The sequence below is a fragment of the Malus sylvestris genome, chromosome 8 (assembly GCF_916048215.2).
Source record: "Malus sylvestris chromosome 8, drMalSylv7.2, whole genome shotgun sequence".
NCBI classification, from domain to species: domain Eukaryota; kingdom Viridiplantae; phylum Streptophyta; class Magnoliopsida; order Rosales; family Rosaceae; genus Malus; species Malus sylvestris.
In genome coordinates this window covers 4,859,468-4,883,068 of record NC_062267.1, presented here as the reverse complement: position 1 = coordinate 4,883,068, position 23,601 = coordinate 4,859,468, and the positions used below count along the sequence as shown (strand labels likewise).

Below are 23,601 nucleotides of genomic sequence, written 5' to 3'. Positions count from 1 at the left end.
ATGGTGCTGGACTGATCAAGGCAGGTTCAATCATTCTTGAGACACAGACCAAAATTCTTCGGTGATTGCAACATTCATGGATTGAGATAATAAAGACCCAAGCTTTTTGGTTGAATGGGCACCACAGAAACAGTTAGGGTGAAATCCATGAGCTTTAAAAAACAAGGAGAGACGATTCAGAAACTAAGAGCAGCTCCAATGGATCTGATAAAATTTACATAGAAAGGCCAATAAGCTTCAAAAATCGGGTATCTACATAATCGAAATATTTGAGAATTTGCTCGACGGCTCAAAATGTTTACTTCGTACGGCTAAAAGATTAACTGAGAATCACCGTGATGGACACAAAGATTAGGACAAAGACCTATTTGTTCTGCTAAGTTTCGGTTTCCAATTTCAATTTAGTTATACAAAATGTGTTATGCTACATTATGCTACAAGTGTGAATGGAAATTTGTTCTTTGATTAATATAATTAACAAGTGATTTGTCCAAGCTCTAGATTAATACTATTGTTTAATTAATGCAAATTGTCATTCATTAATGTAGATTATATATACCTACCCAAAAGATGGAATAGATTCAAGAAAGACTACAGAAGTCATGAGTCAAATTTATTTAATCTCACATTAAGCTTAAGCCCGTCATTGAATATAGGTGCTTTTACCTTCCTTGAAACTCCGTGCGACAAACATTGATTTTCAAACGACTATGCTCGCAGCCAGTCTGTCTGCTAGCATATATATGGACATGAACGTCTTCTAGATATGTATGTATTGTCTTCAACCTTCGATTGGTTCAGTATTTGAAAGAGATAAAGGAAGAGCTAGGGCCTCTGAAGGTTATTTTGTTTTCGAGCCCTCCAATGGATGGAAATCATGAAACATTTTTGGTTAGTGAGCTCGATGCTGCAGCAACTAAGCTTCAGAAAGTGTGTAAGGGTTACAGGACTAGATGTAACCTTGCAGAAGCAGCTGTTGTGGTTGAGGAATTATGGTTCATGATTGCACCTCAAAAAACCCACGTCATGCTTTGTTACACCTTTGTTCCTTGGTGTACTAGAAATCCCTTGTTTATTATGTTTGTCTAATTGTTGCAGGTGGAAGGCCGTGGACTTTGCAGCTCTGAAACAAGGCTCGATATCTTTCTTCGACTCGGAGGAAAACGAAACTGCTGTGTCACGGTGGACATGGTCTAGGACAAGGGCTGCCAAGGTATTTTTTGGTGACACACACACGTATATGTATGTGTGTATATATACTGTTATACATATATATATGAATCAGATTGCTAATTAAGATGTGTTTTGTGGAGGTTAATTCAAAATTAACTGCATAAGTTTTGTGTGTTATGTAGATAGGGAAGGGTTTATGCAAGGACGAGAAGCCTCAGATACTAGCTCCTCAGTACTGGCTTGAAGCTGTGAGTCTATATATCTACCTTTAAATTTCTTGATCTTGTTTTGAAGTTTTTTATGCAACAATTTTTCATTGCTCCATCTTTTTCTCAGATTGATCTATTGCATCGGTGTGGAGACAATTTGCAGTTATACCGCGAAATCTGGTCGGATTGCATTTTTGGCTGCTTTGTTTTCATCCTTTTGCTCCTCGCTTCCTCTTTCGTGTACGGGTTATATAGTGTGGAGGATGGACAGGATTGGCTCCTTTTTTAGCTGACCTTACCGAGAGATGATTCTCCAGGAGCTTTTCGTTAAAGTTCCCTATAATAAATACTTTAACAGGTTTTCGATACAATTGTGTAAAACCGCTTCTTACAAACAAAAACATTCTCAAATGAGCCCACACTAATGGTATAATGGTATTGATATGCAACCACAACCACAGTTGAATTCGTTAAGCGCTAAGCAGCATGCCACAAAAAATGTAAACATGATGAATGGAAGGAAAACCCCCCTTTTTTCTTGCGGAAGAGAGAGTTCGAAGTTATTACAATAATTTATAAGAGGGGAAGTTTCGCACCTGGGACGCATGGGTAGAAACCCAACCCTATCTACAAGTATATTAGACCATATGCAAACATAAAACAAAATAATATGCATATCCAGAATTTTGTGGTGCGAAAGTGCTTTCAGATTAAACAAACCAATATATATTTTCATGCCAAATTATTTAGTAGACAGGATTTGTTCGTTGCGGTCTCTGCTCCTGTGCTCCTCCATGTCTAAGTTCGGATCTTAAAATGAGTTAAGGCAGAGGTTCCATCTAGGCCTTTGGCATAGAAATGGGTGTGGTAGTCCCTCACAGTAGTCTCCCTGTACTTTGGAGGGTTGTCTTCTGATACTAAGTCCTTGATAGGTCCATAGAGATTTGTAAATGGTAGCATACCTGTGCTAAAGAAGCTGGCAACGGATATCCTTGGACCTTCACGGTTTGCCAATACCCTGTGTTCTACGCTCTTGAATCTATCATTTGATATGAGCTGAAAACCCCAAAAAGAATTCAACATAAAAGATCTAATTATGATAATCGAAGAATTTTAAGACATATTCTAAGAGAACGCTACCATGCGACCAAAGCTTGTCTCGAGTATTAGTCATAACAAACTAGCTTAGTTTACGATACTATTCTCTTAATTTAATAGTAGTTTTTACGGAATAAGGGCAATTGTATACGTGTGCTTACTTGTAAAAGATCTCCAATGTTCACCACTAAAGCCCCAGGCACAGGGGGTACATCAATCCACTTATTTTGACGATCAACAACTTGCAGACCACCAATATGATCTTGCAGAAGGACCGTAAGGAATGAATTATCGGCGTGCTTGCTTGTGCCCAAAGTTAACTCTGGCTGTGGACAAGCAGGATAGTAATGGCCTAAAACCTGTAGCCCCTTACTACAATATATGTTATTCAAGTGGCTTGGCTTTAGCCCAAGGGCCTCCGACAACAACTCGAACAACAATTTCCCCAACTCCATTACTCGCTTTGAATACTCGATGAGTACGTCTCTGCAAGTTGAAAAACAGGAAAGCACATTAAACTTGTCAAAAGTATGGAGTTTAAGTGATCTAATCCATCAAGGAAGGAATCTGCACCAGGTTAATGTCACCAATTAAACCAGAGAATTGAGTTGTCAAATACCTGCATACTTCTGGCAAGTCTTCTGGCTTAGGAGGATTTGGAGCCATGTAACACAGAAAAGTATCCCTCCAATTCGTTGCCAGTGAACTATAAAGATCAAAGTTGGTATTGTAAAAGAAAGGTTTAGAGTGATCACGAGTGTAAAACTCTTTCTTGACTCGAGTGTCCTGCTCATAAAACCCACGTACCCCATCCTTTATCCTCTCCAAAACACCAACAGGTATCCCATGATTCGCTATTTGAAAGAAGCCCCAAGTCTCTGATGCCTCTCCAACTTTCGCAACAATCTCATTGCGCTTAGTTGGATTACCATGGCCTTCAAGGTCTACTAGCGGAATGCTAAACTGGGTGGCTTCTGAATCACTGCTTGTATTGTTGATGGAGTTCTGATCATCCAATTCTGGTGGTTGATGAAAAATTCTAGGAACCTCGGCTACCCCGGCATCAACAAGACCCTTAACGCCTTCCCTTGTCTCATCAAAAACTTTCACTTCGCTTTTTCGATCGTAATTGGTTGGAACCTCATTGGTGTTGGGAGCTACCATCTTCGCTGGTAAAGCTTGAAGTTTTAGTGGATATGAGGGTACTACTAGGTATGGTTCAGACAATAATGAGTGGGCAGGAGTTTGGAAGAAATTTAAGCAACATATTTGGAAAGACTAGAGAGAGGAAGTTGATTGATGCCAAAGATATTTTGTAAAAGGATATAATGCTGCCACTTCATTCTTTTACTTAGATTGCATGTAACCCATACCACAAAAAGAACCCAATCAACATTAGAAGAAGAGAAAAAAAACCCCACACGAAACTATAACAAGGCAAAAAAGACAATTTACGGTGATATGTCAAAAGTAGCACACGGAAATCAAGAATCTCACCAAATGAACCCAGCCAGATCAACATCATAGTTAGCAAAACAATTCGCAACTTGGTTACCTTTACAATAATGAGTAACTAGAATAGTCATTAAGAAAACAGTCGACGCCAACTAAACCAACAAATGCAAAGACGTCACTAAAGATTTGACTGCCCTTGGATTTGGCTTTTCTCAATGCGATCGTTAACCGAAGAAGGAAAGCATCTCACGTCAGTCAGGTATTTTTTATGCCTTGTGTTTAAGATCTTTTGGAATGGGAGTTTGACTTCGATGATGAGTGAGAAGTGTCTTGATCAAGATGGCTATAAAGTGTACTGGATTTTATTATCAATGTTGCAGTAGGTGATATAAGTGTAGTGGATTTTATTTGACAGAGAACTGACGTCTAAATTAACAATACTGCTCGGAAAAGTTAACATGCATAAAGTAAAAGCGGAAAAATAAAAGGACAACAAACAAGAGTGCATAAGAAAATTAAATTTAAATTACTTGATTGGGGTATTGGAATGAATTGAAATGACAGTTTGAAAAATTGAAACAAAAAAATATGAATGAAAGATACGGTTCAACCTAGTTTAGAATGGATGCAAGAACAATACATAGAAGGGAACTTTAAACTGTTCACTTTAACGAAAAATCACATTTTTACACTAAAAAATTAATCATCGTACTATTTATTTTACCCTTTATTTTGTCTTTATCATTGAAATTCAAAATTAACAAATTATTTTCATTAGTTTTTCTTATATAGAATGTAAAAGTGTGGTGATCTTTGACAATGACCTACAAGGTTCTGTTTCTATTGGTCTATGCAGATGACTTATTCATTTTATGTAGAAGTGATGGTGTCACCCTGCGTAATTTGCAAGGTTTCTTCGATAGATATAGTAGAGCCTCTGGTCAATTTATCAATAAGGCAAAAAGTACTTTCTACTTGGGTTCTACCTCAAGGCATCGCAAAGTTGTGGTTGAGAGTTACTTGGGTTTCAAAGAAGGCAAAGCACCTTTTGTCTACTTAGGAGTTCCAATCTTCTGTGGCAAGCCTAAAAGGAGTCATCTTCAAGCCTTGGCAGATAAAGCCAAAGCTAAGTTAACTGGTTGGAAGGGGAAACTTTTATCTATGGCAGGAAGAGTTCAACTCACTCAATCAGTTTTTCAAAGTATGCTCTTGCATAGCTTTTCTGTTTATAAGTGGCCTTCTTCCTTGCTAAGGTTTCTCTCACGATGTGCTCGCAATTTTATATGGTCTGGTGACGTAACCTCCAAGAAGTTTGTTACCGTTTCTTGGCATCAGATATGTGCTCCGAAGAATGAAGGTGGTTTGGGTTTGCGTGATCTTGGCTCTCTTAACACTACAGCCCTCTTAAAGCTTGGATGACTTATCATTACTACTGATTCCCCTTGGAGTATTTATCTTCGGGAACGTTTCAAGCTACATGGTCGCCTATATTCTTGTAGTTATAAGCGATCTTCTATATGGCCTGGTATCAAATCCATTCTTCATATCTTGTTTCAGAATTGTCGTTGGGTGATTGGAAATGGTTCTACTACTTCCCTTTGGGTTGATAAATGGCTGGATAAGCCTATTTTGGACGTCGTTGGTGCAACAGAGATTGCTCCTTCTTTATCTCGTACTAAGGTCTCAAATATTATTCGTATGGGAAAATGGGTTATTCCTTCTATTTTTTCTTCTACTTTCCCAGACCTAACTAAAGAGATTTTAGAAATGCCTCTTCCAATTGATGAGGATAAGGACGTTTTAATTTGGGAAGTTTGTACATCTGGTGTTTTTTCGTTTTCCGATGGCTATGAAATTGTTCGTCATCGGTTTCCTGTCAAGAGTTGGGCTTCCATTATCTGGCGTCCTTTCATCCCACCTCGTTACTCTATTTTAGTTTGGAAGATTCTTTTCAATAAGCTCCCAACGGAGGATCAACTTCAGCGCCAAGGCATCCCGCTGACTTCAATATGCCAACTATGTTACAAGAATTCTAAATCTATCGACCACTTATTTTCTAGCTGTGAATTTGCACAATGTGCTTGGCGTTGGCTAGCTACCCAATTTGGCACTATTATTCCACCTACGGGCTCCCTCTCTGTCTATGGCTTGATTTTCTGTCAAAGCGGTTTTCTCCACATCTTCGCAATGTCTGGCTAACTTCAGGGTTTTTCTTACTAATGGCTATTTGGAAGATGTGTAATAAAGTGAAGTTTGAAGGCAAACCCCCCTCCTTCTCACGTCTCTGCCGCTCCACCTCGGCCTGGATTAGGCAAGTTGGAGCTCTCACCCCTGGCCATGTACGAGGCATTTTGGATAGGCAACTTTTAGTCTCTCTTGGAATATCGCCCAACTCCTGTGAAGCTCCTTCTATTGTCCCTGTTCTTTGGCACCCCCCTCATTTTTCTTGGGTCAAAGTGAATACTGATGACCTTGCTAAAGGTAATCCGGGTCCTGCGGCATGTGGCGGGGTTTTTCGAGATTCTGCGGGTTATTTTCTTGGTGGTTTCTCCCTAAGCTTGGGCCATCGTACTTCTTTCTATGCGGAGCTCCATACTGTCATCCTTGCTGTCGAATTGGCCCACACGCGGGGCTGGCAAAATTTATGGCTTGAAAGTGACTCTTCTAGTGTAATATCATGTTTTGCTTCTGGATCTTTCTCTCCCCTTTGGTCGCTCCAGACACGCTGGAACAATTGTACTCTCCATTTGCAGAACATGGTTTTTCGTTGCTCTCATATTTTTCGGGAAGGGAATGTTGTTGCTGACAAATTAGCCAATTTAGGGCTTCTATCATCTTCACTTGTTTGGCATTCCACTCCCCCAATAGAGATCCTTCCTCCTCTGCACTCAGATTTCTTGGGCATGCCAACCTACAGGTTTGTCTCCTCTTCTTGATGTGTGTTCTCCTTTCTTTTCCTAACCTTTTTGGATTCCCTTTTGTTTTGCAGTTTGTCTTGCAGGTTTTTACCTTTTAAGGTTTATAGAGGGTTTGGGCTTATGTCCGCCTAATCTTTTCCTTGTATTTTCTTTTCCAAGAGGGGTACGGTCTATGTCCCCCCTCTTTTTCCGGTATTTCCTTTCTCAAAAGGGGTAAGGTGCATGTCCCCCCTTTTTCTTTTTTGTATTTCTTTTCTCTTGTTCTATGAGGGGTTAGGTTTATGTCCCCCCCTGTCTAGGTGTAACTTCTTTTTTCTTATCAATAAATTTCCTTCGTACCGCCGAGGTTTTCCAAAAAAAAAAAAAAGCTTCGTCTATCAGTATCTGTTAACTCTATCAACAAACTTAGACAGTAAGTAATCGAGAGAGAGAGAGAGAGAAAATAGAAGTTAGAGAGAGAAGGAACTTATGAAGAATGCACTGATCAATTTTTCATTACTTTGAGATAATTACACTTGGATATTTATAGTTTACACCTTATAACACCACTCCACTAATCTAACAACACATGGCACTATCCTAGTCATCCATTCTATTATACAATCTATCATCCTCCCTCAAGCTCATGCGGAGAGCAACCAAGCATGAGATTGGAACAATTAAACCGAAACTGAGGAGAACACAACCCTTTGGTAAACATATCAGCACACTGATCACTGGAATTAACAAACTGCAACATGATGGTACCTTGTTGGACTCGTTCACGCACAAAATGACAGTCAATTTCAATGTGTTTTGATTTGGAATGGAAAACAGGATTAGTAGCAAGCGCCATAGCAGAAATATTATCACAATGGAGTAAAGGAACAGCAGTCTGTGGCAAGTGAAGATCTCGAAGTAATTGTTGAATCCATACCACTTCGGCAGTGGTAGTGGCCATAGCCCTATACTCTGCTTCGGTAGAAGACCTGCTCACAGTATGTTGTTTCTTAGAGCTCCAAGAAATAGGATTGGAACCAATAAACACCACAAAACCAGTTGTTGATCGACGGTCATTAGGATCACCGGCCCAGTCAGCATCCGTATAGGCATGTAAATTCAATGAACCAGGTGTAAAACGTAAACCTAAATCCATAGAGCCCTTGAGATAACGCAGGATACGTTTGACTGTAGTAAAGGGTGATTCAAGAGGGTGGTGCATAAACTGACAAACTTGGTTCACTGAGAAGGCAATGTCAGGCCTAGTAAAGGTGAGGTATTGCAGAGCACCTACAAGACTCCGATAAGTGGTAGTATCGGAAATAGGAGGACTGCCATGAGTCAAAAGCTTCTGATGAGGATGACAGGGTGTAAGACACGGTTTGCAATCTTCCATATTAGCCTTCTGCAATAACTCCTTCACATACTTATGTTGATGAACAAAGAGACCGCGGGCCTGATAGTCAATTTGTAATCCAAGGAAGAAATGTAAAAGACCAAGATCTTTCATATCAAACTCTGTGGTCAACTGAGAAATCACAGATTAGACAGCTACATCACTATCACCAGTTAAGATGATATCATCCACATACAGAAGAAGAACAACAATGGAGTGATCCGTGGTCTTGACAAACAAAGATGGATCGGCATAGGATGTCTTGAAGCCTAACTGAAGAAGAAACTTAGAAAATCTCTCATTCCAAGCCCGGGGAGCTTGTTTGAGACCATACAACGACCGTTCAAGCTTGCAAACATACTCAGGATGCATTTTATCAACAAACCCCGGAGGCTGAGACATATATACCTCTTCATCGAGAAATCCATGCAAAAAAGCATTTTTTACATCTAATTGTTTGAGTTTCCAACCATAAGAAGCAGCCAATGCTAAAATCAACCGAACTGTAGTAGGTTTCATAACTGGACTAAAGGTTTCATAATAGTCCAAACCAACTTCTTGAGAAAAACCTTTGGCGACCAATCGAGCCTTAAATCCGGCCACGGACCCATCTGGATTTTTCTTGAGTTTATAAATCCACTTACATCCAACACAGTTCTTGTGGGAAGGTAAAGGAACAAGAGTCCACGTATGCTGCTGTAAAAGAGCATCCATTTCATCTTTCATAGTTGCTTGCCACTGCACAGATTTAGAAGCAGCTTGAAAGGTAGATGGTTCGGTGATATACACTGAATCAGAGCATTGTTGAGCAACAAAAGCTTTCTTTCTGGAAATGCCAGACTTAGACCGAGTCTGCATTGGATGACAGTTAAGTTGCACAGACTGAAGATCAGCAACCTGAGAAGTAGTGACATCTGGATTGTCCTCATCAGGTATTATTGAAGGAACAGAAGATTCCCTTGGTGCAGAAGCAAGTGAAGCACACGAGCTAGAACTCTTGGATGAAGAACAGACAAGGTCACATTGTGGAGTTGATGAAGAGCGGGACTGAGTAACAGGCGAACCAGGAGCAGTGGAATATGGAACCACAACAGGATAAGGAATTGGAATAGAGGTAATGGGAGTAAATGTAGTAGGATGATCAACAAAGGAAGGGTGGTTAGGTGTATGGGAGGGGGACGGATATGTAACAGGGAAACCAGGAAACTTGTGTTCATCAAACAGGACATGGCGTGACACAATGAGTTTATGAGTTTGAAGAGCATAACATATATATCCTTTATATTGAGATGCATACCCAAGAAACAAGCACTCAGTAGTTTTTGGTTCCAACTTAGTGGATCTATATGGTTTCATAGATGGATAACAAGCGCACCCAAATACCCGAAGATGATGAAGTATAGGTGGGGATTTGTATAAAACTTCAAAGGGAGATTTCATATGCAAGACAGCAGTTGGCATCCTATTAATAAGAAAAGTTGCTGTGGCACATGCATGAAACCAAAACTGAGAAGGAAGAGAAACATGTTGTAAAAGAGTTATGGCAGTTTCGATTATATGTCTGTTCTTTCTCTCAGCCAACCCATTCTGTTCAGGGGTATATGGACATGACTTTTGATGAACAATACCCTTATCTTTTAGAAAATTTTGAAAATGATGACTAATGTATTCCCCACCCCCATCACTTTGAAGTATCTTAACTTTGGCAGCAAACATAGTGGATATGAAAGCCAAGAAGTGACCAAATGTATGAAAAACAGCTGCTTTATTCATTAATGGAAAAATCCAAGTGTACCTCGTACATTCATCTATGAAGGAAACATAGTACTTAAATCCTTCTATAGACATATTAGGGGATGGACCCCAAACATCTGTGTGGATGACTTCAAAGGGAACAACAGATTTGGAAGCAACAGTAGGAAAAGGCAGTTTAATGAACTTGCCTTGCAAACAAGCAACACAGATTTTGGAGGGGGAAGTACAAGGTACAGGATGATTACATTTATTTAATGCAGTGGACACGACTAGATTAGTTGGATGACCTAATTGACAATGCCACAACTCCGAAGAAACTTTCTGACCAAGAAAAGCAGCAGGGTAGGAGACTGTAGAAGAATGTAACGTGGAGGGTTTGAGAACCGAAAGAGGATATACGGCATTGTTACTCAGTCCTTTGTAGAGGATTTGTCCTGTGACCTTGTCCTGTATACAAAGGGAAAATTCATCAACAATACAGCGACAATTGTTATCACGACATAACTGATACATTGAACACAAGTGCTGTGATAACCGAGGCACATGCAACACAGATTTAAGATGAAACTTATGTTGTGATGTAGAAAGACAAGAATTGCCAATATTTGCAATTACTAAACCTTCACCACCAGCACCAGTGACAGTCTCAGATGTTGGATAAGGAACTGCCTCTTGTAAATTTGAGATATCAGATGTCATGTGGTTGGTGGCACCAGAATCAACCAACCAAAACTCTTGTTGAAGTGCGGAAGAAGATGCCACAGTCCTAGCAGTCATAGCAACAGGTGGTGATGGATGCTGATAAGAGGTGCTAGCTGGAGATGGATGAGTGCCATAGTTGTGCGGAGCAGAAAACTGTTGAGAATAGGGCATCACAGGAGACGGAGAATATTGAGGACAGGGAGGAGAAGCATTTTGCCTATCAAAGCAAGTGGCAGCAGTGTGACCAACCCGATTGCAGATTTGACAACCCTTTTGAAAACAATTTAAAGTAGAATGCCCCTTTCGATCACATATTTGACAGATTTGAGAAGGGTTATAGCCAGAAGTAAGAGGAATGTGTGGTACAGGAGTTGAGTACACAACAGGAGAACCAGCTAACCCAAACTGTGACTGGGGAGAAGCCTGAGAATTAGAGTAAAATTTCTTCCCTTTCCCTTTTGATTTGTAATTATTGCTGCGAAAATTGTTATAGGAACCAGAGGGATGCTGAGTAGCATAAGCAACTGGTGCAGAAAACATCTGAGGATATGAAACAGGTGGCAAATTGGGCAGGGATTGTATAGAGTGCAGGGTTGACATAGTGGGCATATGAGACATAGACTGCACCGGAGACTGAGTAAAACTGGAAGAAGGCATAACAGGTGAGCCAGAAGAAGATCCTGATGCATACACCGAACCAGACCCATGTGCCAACATTGCAGTCATGAATGGAACTTGTTTGGTAGCTTCATCGAGAGTTGATTCTTCAGCCTTCAACTGAGATCGCAGTTCAGTCAAAGATACCAGATTCTCTCTGCCTCTTATAACAGCCTTAATAGTATTGTATTCAGATGGAAGTCCCCGCAATGCAACAATGACAATATCCTCATCTGATATAGTAACACCGACTGCAACCAATTGGTCCCTGAAATCTTTGATACGCTGCAAGTATTGATCAATGGTTTCTGGTCCTTTTTTAATGTTTTGTAAATCAATCTTCATCTAAACAATACTAGTGCGACTGGTACTAGCAAATCTCTGACGCAAATTACTCCACATCTCTTTAGAACTTTGAGAGCCAATTATGCAAGATAAGGCAGATGAAGACAATGTGGCAGCAAGAAGAGTCATCAGAGCCTTGTCATGAATTTTCCAAACTTTATATGCATCAAAGAGCATGGGAACCGTATCCACAACCCCATCTTCAGAGTCAGTTTCACCAAATTTCTCCGGACATGGAATACTGCCATCAATGAAACCCATAATTCCAGTTCCTTCCAATAACAAGTCCATTTGAAAATTCCAAGTAACATAATTGGTGTCATCCAATTTCACAGTGACAGTGTTCCCAACACTCGGAATCAAGGACGAGATCGGTGATTGAGTGAGAGCCAACAAAGTAGAATTCACCATTGTAACAATCCAAAGACTTACAAGCGAAGCAATCGAAGAAGCAACACAGAAAGACAACAATCAAACAATACAGTCAATCAAGAACAACGATCAGTGAGGACTCACACCACTAATCAAAGACAATCAATGCAGAACCAATAGCAATGCCCAATCAAGAATAGGGAGAATCACCAGCTCTAATAAACAAATCAACAAATATACGAGATGTAGAAGAGAAGACACCTCGCAAGCAAAGAGGCAGAGACCGACGCAAGCAAGAAACAACAGGCACCGACTTGAACAAAAAATCCCCAAATTTTCTAGGGTTTCAACCACCGACTGCAAAAACAAGTATTGATCACTGACAGAAAACTCCACCGAGCAAGAATGACGACGTCACAACACGAGAAAAGAGGAAGCGGAAGCACAAGGATCATCAACCGACGGCGGCGGCCATGATCGGCGAAGATACCATGTTAACTCTATCAACAAACTTAGACAGTAAGTAATCTCGAGAGAGAGAGAGAGAGAGAGAGAGAAGATAGAAGTTAGAGAGAGAAGGAACTTATGAAGAATGCACTGATCAATTTTTCATTACTTTGAGATAATTACACTTGGATATTTATAGTTTACACCTTATAACACCACTCCACTAATCTAACAACACATGGCACTATCCTAGTCATCCATTCTATTATACAATCTATCAGTATCTACTCTCAATTCTCATTGGCTTTGTTTACCACTAATTTATATGAAGCGCTCACTTCTCGATATGATTCACCGAAGAGTTTAAGATTCAAATTTAATTTCCACTTAAAAGCGTTAGTTGATCAAATCCCTATTTTTGTGCATGCATATCACCAATTAACTTAGCTGACCTGATTGGAGCGGAATGGTTTCCTGCAAAATTGAATGTCTGATTTGTCCGTGATTTTGTGGTCATGTGAACTCAGGTGCCAACTTGTTACTCACTCACAGACTGGTCCAGGATCTATTAGTACGAACTAAGTAGATCGGGGCATAGATTACTTTGCATATTGAGGGTACGAACTACTTAGGGCACGTTTACTAATCTGTAATCAGAATAGAGTGAATTGAATTGAGGAAGAATTGAATTGAGAACGAGTTGAATTGAGGAGAAATTAGAATTAGATTCTTATAAAAGCTATGTACTAAACTGTCTGGAATCGGAATATGAATGGTGCTGATTCCAAACCCCCTGAATCAGGATTAAAACGAGTTTAATTATTAAACTGCCATGTCCTAAATAAATTCATTTATGGGTTAGTTAATAAATTTTAATTTCCAAAACAACATATACTTAGACCTAATTTTATAGGACAATACTTGGGTACTCACTGGAGAGTAACCAAAGTACTGATTCCTTGAAGTGGCCCAAATGCAAATAAGACACCTGTTAAAGTTTAAGTTTTATTAAAACACTAGTAAATTTTGCCGGCACGTTGTTGCGGGTGCAAAAATATAATTATAGATTATATTTAACATATAAATAACCAAGGATTAAGATAAACATTAAGTAGAAAATGGAGCAAATATTTTTACAAACATGTCTAAGTTTATATAACTTACAGAAAAGACATTGTCAAATGCCTTGTCATTGATATACAAAAATGGCTAGCCTAGTATTCCCCATTGACAGTCATCCCAGTGCTTCATTTGTATAATTACTTGAACATAGAATATCTCATAAGAGCACATTGTTTATACACAAAAAAAAAGAATGGGGAATTCATGTTAAGATCAACTATTTACAAACAAAAAATATTAAGCAACACTTGTCTATTTTGGATAAGACATGACGACGTCTTCTAACACTCAAGGAAAACTTTTTTCCTTGAAGCAGTCACTATAAATAAAACAATTTCGATCATCAAAAAAAATTTGGATAAGAAAAAAAAAAGAAAGAAGTTAAAATTGTAACAAAATGTTAATACAATTGTAATAAATGTTAGAGATGAATAGATTTATAGCATGGAAGAACTAATAGTAAACCAGAGTTACCTAGTTTTTTTTTTTTTGTGCAGAGCAAGATCTATTTTTGAGCTGGTTGGGGAGGATTTTCTTTTCAACAACTTTATCAAAACTTGATCAACATCTTGTATATCTGTTTCAAATATTTTTCCTACTTCATTGTGTTAAAAATATTAAACACATTGAAAATATAAATTTAGATTAGATTAGATTGAGTTCAATTTGAGATGAAATTAAAAATATTGAGATGCAGAGTATAACCTTTTTTTCAGACTCTATAAAAAGAGCTCTTCTAGGCGATTCACACCTTACTTTCTCCTTCTTGCACCTCAAAGGTAATTGACTATCAGTTAAATGCTGCAAAACGAAAAATTTGGAAATCCACACTTTGTCACCCCATCATATAAGAGCCACAAAAACAACGCAAGAATTTTATACCCGGACAAAAGGAAATTGACAGAATTTAACCAAATGTAATTTCAGCAGAAAAAAAAACCCAAAATAAATATTGCAGTAAACAGAATTGACACACTTCCGACTTATAGGAAGAAGAAACAATGCTATATATGGATGTGTTACAAATATGTTGCCCTCTCCGTGCTTTTCTTTTTTTAATATATACTAGCATATGGGCACACATAAAGTGTGTGAGAAAGTTTTTTTTATTTTTGTTTTTGAAATAGAAGGGAAGAGAAAGAGAGTGATAGAGAATGTGGAAGTTGGAAGTTTTTTTTTTAATTTTTAAATTAGAGATATGTTAGGATTATATGTAGGTAATGCTTTGAAAAAAACAACAAATTTTGGTTGTGTGAAATTACATTTCTGCTCCATATTTTTTATTCGTGTTTTTTTTAATTAGATGATTAAACTGGTAATTTCATAGAATTTTGATTGACAATGAGTGTTTTATTAATTAGTAGATATATATATATATATGTGTGTGTGTGTGTGTGTGTGTGTGTGTGTGTGTTACAAATATATATATATATATATATATATATATATATATATGTGTGTGTGTGTGTGTGTTACAAATATATATATATATATATATATATATATATATATATATATATATGTGTGTGTGTGTGTGTGTGTGTGTGTGTGTGTGTGTGTGTGTGTATGTGTTACAAATATCTTTCTTCAACTCGGAGGAAACCGAAACTGCTGTGTCACGATGGGCACGGTCTAGTACAAGGGCTGCCAAGGTAATTTTTGGTGACACACACACGTATATGTATGTATGTATGTATACTGATATACATATATATATATATGAATCAGATTGCTATTTAAGATGTGTTTTGTGGAGGTTAATTCAAAATTAACTGCATACGTTTTGTGTGTTTTGTAGAAACTCATTGGGTTCTTTTATCTCACTGATGTGAGACTTTAACACTCTTATCATGTGTAACCTCATTTAGTAGTTTATACGTGGAGATCTTGTTTCCTTATGGATGACAAGCTCATTGGCTTGCACACAAACTCATTAGCTTGCAAGGCCCGAAACCGTGCGCTCCGATACCATGTTAGATTTTGAATTGTTGGGTCCACCTCACTCTAATGACACCGATACTGTTCTTAACTTTACCATCTGTCTAATCCGTCAGATATGTGTTGAATAATTGGCCAAGTGGACAACATCCTTCCTTGTTTTGGGGAGGAAAACATGTTCCTTGTTTTATGTTTCCTTGTTTTGTGGCATCTTTTGTGGTTTTTTTATTACCATAATTATTGTTGTTGTTTCGGGTAGAAGAGAAGAGAGTGAGGGCTCATTTTTGTGGTGTGAGCAGAAGAGAGAAGAGAACTGCAGAGAAAAGGAGTGCAAGCTGCAGAGCATCAGAAAAATAGAAAGGGTGCAGCAACCCTTCGTTGAAGAGAAGAAGAAAGTGCTCTTCTTTTTTGGTTAGAAATCATCCATCATAGTTGTTGTTGTAATAGCTTTGAGCTATATGTATAGAGAAGAAATTATACATTATATTTCTTGCTCTATTTGTTTCTTTGGTGTGTGAGAGCTATTGGGTGTATTGGGTTATTTGGGTTGTGAGATTGCCAACACTTTGTAAACTCCCATTTGGTTGATAGTGGATTATTGGGTGAGCTCCTACTGCTCCGAGGACGTACTCCAGTTACACTGACTGTTGAGGAACCTCGTTAAAATCTTGGTGTCTTTAATATTTTGTTCTTGCATTTTCATTTGATATATTTTCTGTGGGTTATCAAGAGTTGGTTCCATAAGGTTTGGTGTTATCCCAGCACAACAATTGGTATCAGAGCACTGGTTGCTCTTGGGTACTGTCTAGTTGCCAAAGATGTCAGACGGGCAAGATGAAAATCCTTTTGGAAGCAGCTCCGGGTTTGCAAGAACTACGGTGCAAAATGCAAAGTTTGAAGTTGAAAAGTTTGATGGCACAAACAACTTCGGGATGTGGCAATGTGAGGTCAAAGATGTGTTGGCTCAACAAGACCTACTTGCCGCTTTGGGAGAGAAGCCGGAAGCTATGTCGAAGCTGGAATGGGAAAAATTAAATTTGTTGGCTTGCTCTTCAATTCGGTTGTGCCTTGCAAAAACTCAGAAGTATTTTGTGATGCGGGAGACGGTAGCAAGTGTGTTGTGGCAAAAATTGGAAGACAAGTATATGACGAAGAGTGTAGAGAACCGGCTACACTTGAAGAAAAAGCTCTACCGCTTTCAATACAAAGAAGGTACAAAAATGATTAGACACCTTGATGTTTTTAATAAGTTGATTGCCGACTTGTTAAATTTAGATGAAGATATTAAGGATGAAGATAAGGCCTTAATATTGTTGAATTCTTTGCCGGATTCTTATGAGCATTTTGTTACCACTATTATGCATGGTAAAGAAACTGTGAAATTTGAAGATGTGTCAAATGCCTTGATGAATTATGAAATGAGGCATAGAGACAAAAATCATGATAGTACCTCTGAAGCTTTATTTGTTAGAGGTAGATCATCGGAGAGAAAATCATCTTCTAGTAGAAAAAAATCACACTCTCGACCTAGAGGAAACTCTAAAGGTAGAAAAACTTTGGAAATGGATGAATGTGCCTTTTGTCATAATAAGGGTCATTGGAAGAAAGATTGTCCTAAGTTGAAGACCAAAGGAAAAGAAAGTTCTGAAGCCAATGTTGCTGAAGTTGAAACAGATGTTTTTGATTTTGCTTTAACCACTTCCTCATCATTTGATTGTGCTACTAAATGGGTGTTGGATACGGGTTGTACTCATCATATGACTCCTCACAAGGATTGGTTTTCAAGCTTGAAAGAGTTTGATGGTGGTGTTGTGTTCATGGGAGATGACAATCCTTGCACAACAAAAGGGATTGGTACAGTTCGTTTGAAGTTGCATGATGTCATGGTTAAAGAATTGACAGGTGTTCGGTATGTACCGAATTTGAAGAAAAATCTTATTTCTTTGGGTACTTTGGAATCCAAGGGTTTCAGGTTTCATTCAGATGGACAGACATTGAAAGTTACTTATGGTGCACTTGTTGTGATGAAAGCTCCTCGATGTGGCCATTTGTATCTATTGCAAGGAAGCACTGTGACAGGTGAAGCATTTGTAGTCTCAGAAAATATGGGCACATCCGATTCTGATACTACTAGACTGTGGCATATGAGATTAGGCCATGCCGGTGAGAAAGCTCTATAAGGGCTTGTGAAACAAGGTCTTCTAAAAGGTGCCACGACTTGTAAGCTTGATTTCTGCGAGCATTGTGTCTTGGGGAAGCAAACTAGAGTGAAGTTTGGTACTGCTGTACATCAGACGAAGGGCATTCTTGATTATGTGCATTCGGATGTTTGGGGTCCTACAAAGACTCCCTCTTTGAGTGGTAGACATTGGTTCGTGACATTTGTTGATGATTATTCAAGAAGGTTTTGGGTCTACACTATGAAGCACAAGAGTGAGGTGTTGAGCATTTTCTTGGGTTGGAAGAAAATGGTTGAGAACCAGACTGGGAGAAAGATTAAGATTTTGAGATCGGATAATGGTGGTGAATACACATCCGACCCTTTCTTTAAAGTTTGCAAAGAGGAAGGAATTGTGAGACATTTCAGTGTTCGGGGAACTCCACAACAAAATGGAGTTGCAGAAAGATTGAATCAAACCTTGCTTGAGAAGGTTAGATGTAGATTGTCTCAGTCGGGTTTAAGCAAGTCATTTTGGGCAGAGGCAGTTAATTATGCATGTCACATCATCAACCGGTTACCCTCAGCTGCTGTTCAGGGTAAGACACCAATGGAGGTATGGACTGGAAAACCTTCTTCTGATTATGATCATATTCATATTTTTGGTTCGCCTGCTTATTTTCATGTAACTGAAAATAAACTTGATCCTAGAGCCAAAAAGGCTATCTTTCTTGGTTTTAGTAGTGGTGTCAAAGGTTATAGGTTGTGGTGCCCAGAATTGAAGAAACTTGTAATCAGCAGAGATGTGACATTTGATGAAGAAAGTATGTACAAAGACTCTGAGAAGAATGTGAAAGATGTCCAACAGGTGGAGCTTGAGAAAGTTGCCTCTGGTACTTCAAATCCTATTTCCGCTGATGTCGAAGCCACTACAAGTGAAGAAGTTGGAGACCATGAGGATGTTGAAGAAGTTGAACTTGAAGATTCTATTCAAGTTGAAGAGCAAGTTTCACCTCAAGAGTCTATTGCAAAGAACAGAGGAAAGAGACAAATTACCAAGCCAGCTCGGTATAGTGACTATGTTGCTTTTGCTCTTCCTATTATCATTGATGATATTCCATCCAATTTTGAGGAAGCCATTGAGAGTGAGGAGAAGAAGAGGTGGTGCAATGCCATGGGTGATGAGATGAATTCTCTCTTGAAGAACAAGACTTGGGAGTTAGCTAAATTGCCTAAGGGCAAGAAAGCTATCGGTTGCAAATGGGTGTATGCCAAGAAGGAAGATGCTGATGAGAAAAGCAATGTGAGATTCAAAGCAAGATTAGTTGCTAAAGGGTATGCACAAAAGGAGGGCATTGACTACAATGAAATCTTTTCTCCGGTTGTGAAGCACTCCTTAATTCGCATTATGTTAGCTTTTGTTGCACAGTATGATCTTGAGCTTGTGCAACTTGATGTGAAGACGGCTTTCCTACATGGTGATTTGAACGAAGAGATCTATATGTGTCAACCGGATGGGTATATAGTGAAAGGGAAGGAGAATTTGTTTTGCAAATTGAAGAAATCACTTTATGGCTTGAAGCAATTTCCAAGGCAATGGTATTTGAGGTTTGATAAATTTATGAGAGGCCAAAATTATTCTAGAAGTCAATATGATCATTGTGTGTACTTCAAGAAGTTGCAAGATGGGTCTTTCATTTATTTGTTGATATATGTTGATGATATGTTGATTGCCTCAAAGAATGTCGAAGAGATTGAGAAATTGAAGAAGCAAATGAAGAATGAGTTTGAGATGAAGGATCTTGGTGAAGCGAAGAAGATCCTTGGCATGGAGATCACTAGAGATAGAGATAAGGGTTTGGTCAGTTTGAATCAAAGACAATACCTTGAGAAGTTGATAAAGAAGTTTGGAGTTCATGATTCAACCAAACCGGTTAGTACCCCTTTGGCTCCTCATTTTAAATTGAGTTCTCTACAGTGTCCTAAAACTGATAAAGAGAAGCTGCAAATGAAAAATATACCATATGCAAATTTGGTTAGTAGTTTGATGTATGCAATGGTATGCTCTAGACCGGATATTGCTCATGCAGTTGGCATGGTGAGTCGATATATGCATAATCCAGGTAAAGAGCATTGGCAAGCAGCTAAGTGGATATTGAGATATCTCCATGGTACTCGAGATGTTGGTTTATGTTTTGAGAGAGATGACTCTGGTATTGGTCATTTTGCAGTTGGTTATGTTGATTCAGATTATGCATGTGATTTGGATGGAAGGAAGTCTACTACAGGCTATGTGTTTACTATGGCTAAAGGACCAGTTTGTTGGAGGTCCATTTTGCAGTCGTCTATTGCCTTGTATACTACAGAGGCTGAATATATGGCAGTTGCTGAAGCTATAAAGGAGGCCATTTGGATACATGGGCTAATTAGAGATTTGGGGGTTGATCAGAAGCAGGTGGAGGTACATTGTGATAGTCAGAGTGCCATTTATTTGGCTAAGTATCAGGTTCATCATGCGAGGACCAAGCACATAGATGTGCGTTATCACTTTGTTCGTGAAATTGTTGGTGAAAGGGAAATCATTCTCCAGAAGATTCCAACTAAAGACAACCCCGCTGATATGTTGACTAAGGTTGTTGGTGTAGCCAAGTTTGTTCACTGTTTGAACTTGGCTCACATTATGCCTATATAAAGAAGGCGTTGAGCAGTAGGAGTTTTGGAGCATTTGGCTCGGCATGAGTTGTTCTCTTGCTAGTGTTTGGGAGTGATGTTGTGTGTTAATTGTGTTGGTTGGCTTATCATGGCGTTTTTCGGAACTTGGCCAAGGTGGAGATTGTTGAATAATTGGCCAAATGGACAACATCCTTCCTTGTTTTGGGGAGGAAAACATGTTCCTTGTTTTATGTTTCCTTGTTTTGTGGCATCTTTTGTGGTTTTTTTATTACCATAATTATTGTTGTTGTTTCGGGTAGAAGAGAAGAGAGTGAGGGCTCATTTTTGTGGTGTGAGCAGAAGAGAGAAGAGAGCTGCAGAGAAAAGGAGTGCAAGCTGCAGAGCATCAGAAAAATAGAAAGGGTGCAGCAACCCTTCGTTGAAGAGAAGAAGAAAGTGCTCTTCTTTTTTGGTTAGAAATCATCCATCATAGTTGTTGTTGTAATAGCTTTGAGCTATATGTATAGAGAAGAAATTATACATTATATTTCTTGCTCTATTTGTTTCTTTGGTGTGTGAGAGCTATTGGGTGTATTGGGTTATTTGGGTTGTGAGATTGCCAACACTTTGTAAACTCCCATTTGGTTGATAGTGGATTATTGGGTGAGCTCCTACTGCTCCGAGGACGTACTCCAGTTACACTGACTGTTGAGGAACCTCGTTAAAATCTTGGTGTCTTTAATATTTTGTTCTTGCATTTTCATTTGATATATTTTCTGTGGGTTATCAAGAGTTGGTTCCATAAGGTTTGGTGCTATCCCAGCACAACAATATGAGGTTTTACCACAAAAAACCCCAGTATTAATTAAAGTAGGATAATCCTCTCATATACTAGCTACTCAGTACTGGCTTGAAGTTGTGAGTCCATATATCTACCTTTAAATTTCTTGATCTTGTTTTGAAGTTTTTGATGAAATAATTTTTCATTGCTCCATCTTTTTGTCAGATTGATCCATTCCATCGGCGTGGAGACAATTTTCAGTTATACCGCGAAATCTAGTCAGATTGCAATACCAGCCAACCTTTTTTGTACCAGTTGATGAAATTGAGATTCCATCATAAAACCAATTGGCAATATGGGAAATAGCCCAAGACCACATAAGCACATAGCAAATCTTGTCCCTCACTGATGTGGAACAACTCTCAACACGTATCCGCATGTGTGGCGGATTTTCAAGCTTACACGTGGACAACAACTGGATGACGTGGAGCGCGTGTGGCCGTTGGGCTTCACAAGTGGACAACCTTGCTCGGTTCAGCTTTAGGCTTAGAACTCTGCATTGGCGGTTTAAGGGGTTTCGCAACCTTGGTCTTCTTGGTCCTGACGACATCGTCCTTAGTCTCATCAGCCATCCATTTCGGACTCCCGTAAAAAAGTCGTTTCTCCGCCGGAACGTTTTGTAGCTGGGGGCTAACCCTGCGATGAGTGGAGGAATCGTTCAGTTCACCCATCGATTTGCTATTTCCACCCCCAAAACCGATCGGACAATGGAGCGATTTGGAGTGGAACGATAAACTCGGGGAAGATAGAGAGTTCGGAGGGAAGGAGAATACTCGGGGCTCGAGACGTCGCTAGGATTTTGAAAAGACCGATAGTGGGAAGTTTAAAACCTTGTCCCTCATCGATGTGGGACAACTCTCAACACGGCTCCGCACGTGTGGCTGATTTTCAAGCCTACACGTGGACAACACAACAAGGTGACGTGGAGCGCGTGTGGCCGTATGACTTCACACAAAGACAATCTGCTCTGATACCATGATGAAATTGGGGTTTCACCATAAAACCAACTGGCAATATGGAGAGTAGTCCAAGACCATATCAGCACATAGCAAACCTTGTCCCTCACTGATGTGGGACAACTCTCAACACTGGTAAGCGTCCGTGTGTTTGCCTGAGGAAAACCATTTAGTTTCTACGACAGTTTAATTTGCATGAATGATTAGCTTTTTTTATTTCTTCTATTGCAATGGTAATATTGATATTCTGTTTTTCCTCCTCTGGAACTTAGGTTGGATGTTGGTGAGGATAAAGATATAAATCTCGAGAACTGCCCGAGAATCGATCTGCAACGTCAATGCATCAAATATCTTGGATAAGTAAGGACTTAACTTACAAATCAAAATATTGTGGGGGAAGAATGTAGATTTTATGTTGCAGAAAGGCAGATATTATCGATAAAAAATCCGTGGCTCATTCTTTTTCATTTTCTATTGCAGTCAGAGAGGGGGACATATAAAGTGATTGTGCAAAATGGAAAGCTTATGCACAGGCAAACTGGGATACTTGTTAACACAATTGAAGGCTCTGAGTTCATTTTTGTGCTCAGCACATCAAGGGATTTATATGTAAGGCCGAAAAAGGAAGGTGTTTTACAGCACTCCAGCTTTCTGTCCGGAGGGGCTGCAACTGCAACCGGAAGATTAGTTGCCCACAATGGGGTTCTCGAGGTACATTAGCCATTCTCCGCTCATAAACATAGGTGTATCGATATTGTCAAAAATGCATTGATAAGTGATAAGATGTTCAGTACCTTATGTTGGAGTTAATGATAAAAGCGCACTGTTAATGTCTTTCGACTTCCGCTCTTTCGTTTTATGGAATTTTTATAAATACTGATTTTTATTTCTTTAACACTTCAATTATTTAGCTTAATTAAATTCCTTGTCTTGCAACTCTTCAGGCTATGTGACCAGACAATGATCACTATCTCCCAACGGTAGACAATTTCAAAGCATTCATTAGCTTCTTGGAAGATCACCAAGTAGACCTAATCAATGTCAAGGTAATTAACTTGGAATTACATTCAACTCCCTTAATATTACAATGTTTAGTAAATGGCACTCAAAGTTAAACTAAAATAGCTCATTCTTAAAACGAGTTTATAGCTCAACTGGTTAAAAACATTTACTTGGGAGCAATTATATTTGAATTTGCTCCCCAGATATCGCTTGTAGAAATAACAGCCAATGGCTAATGTTGGTCTTCTATAGATGCGTGCAATAGATGATCGCTATGACTCCACTAGTCCAACTGATCATCAGCATGAGAGTGTGGGGCCCGATGCAACCAATGGAGAAGTACCACCTGTACTTGACTTGTCGAAACATTTGTCTCCAAATGGAGGAGGAATCTTATATTGGGTACAAATCCTCTTTGGATTTTAA

General features: G+C 39.0%; 1 protein-coding gene and 1 pseudogene across 1 annotated transcript; one reads left to right on the top strand and one right to left on the bottom strand.

Annotated features, from left to right (window-relative positions):
• Positions 1 to 37: 37 nt before the first annotated feature.
• LOC126631004 (IQ domain-containing protein IQM1-like) lies at positions 38 to 23,601 on the top strand (annotated as a pseudogene).
• LOC126630998 (1-aminocyclopropane-1-carboxylate oxidase homolog 1-like) lies at positions 2,035 to 3,770 on the bottom strand. The gene is made up of 3 exons (XM_050301158.1): positions 3,100 to 3,770; positions 2,642 to 2,966; positions 2,035 to 2,438 (listed from the first exon to the last, which is right to left on the bottom strand). Exons 1-3 carry the CDS (start codon positions 3,642 to 3,644, stop codon positions 2,181 to 2,183), a joined length of 1,128 nt encoding a protein of 375 aa, XP_050157115.1. The 5' UTR covers positions 3,645 to 3,770; the 3' UTR covers positions 2,035 to 2,180.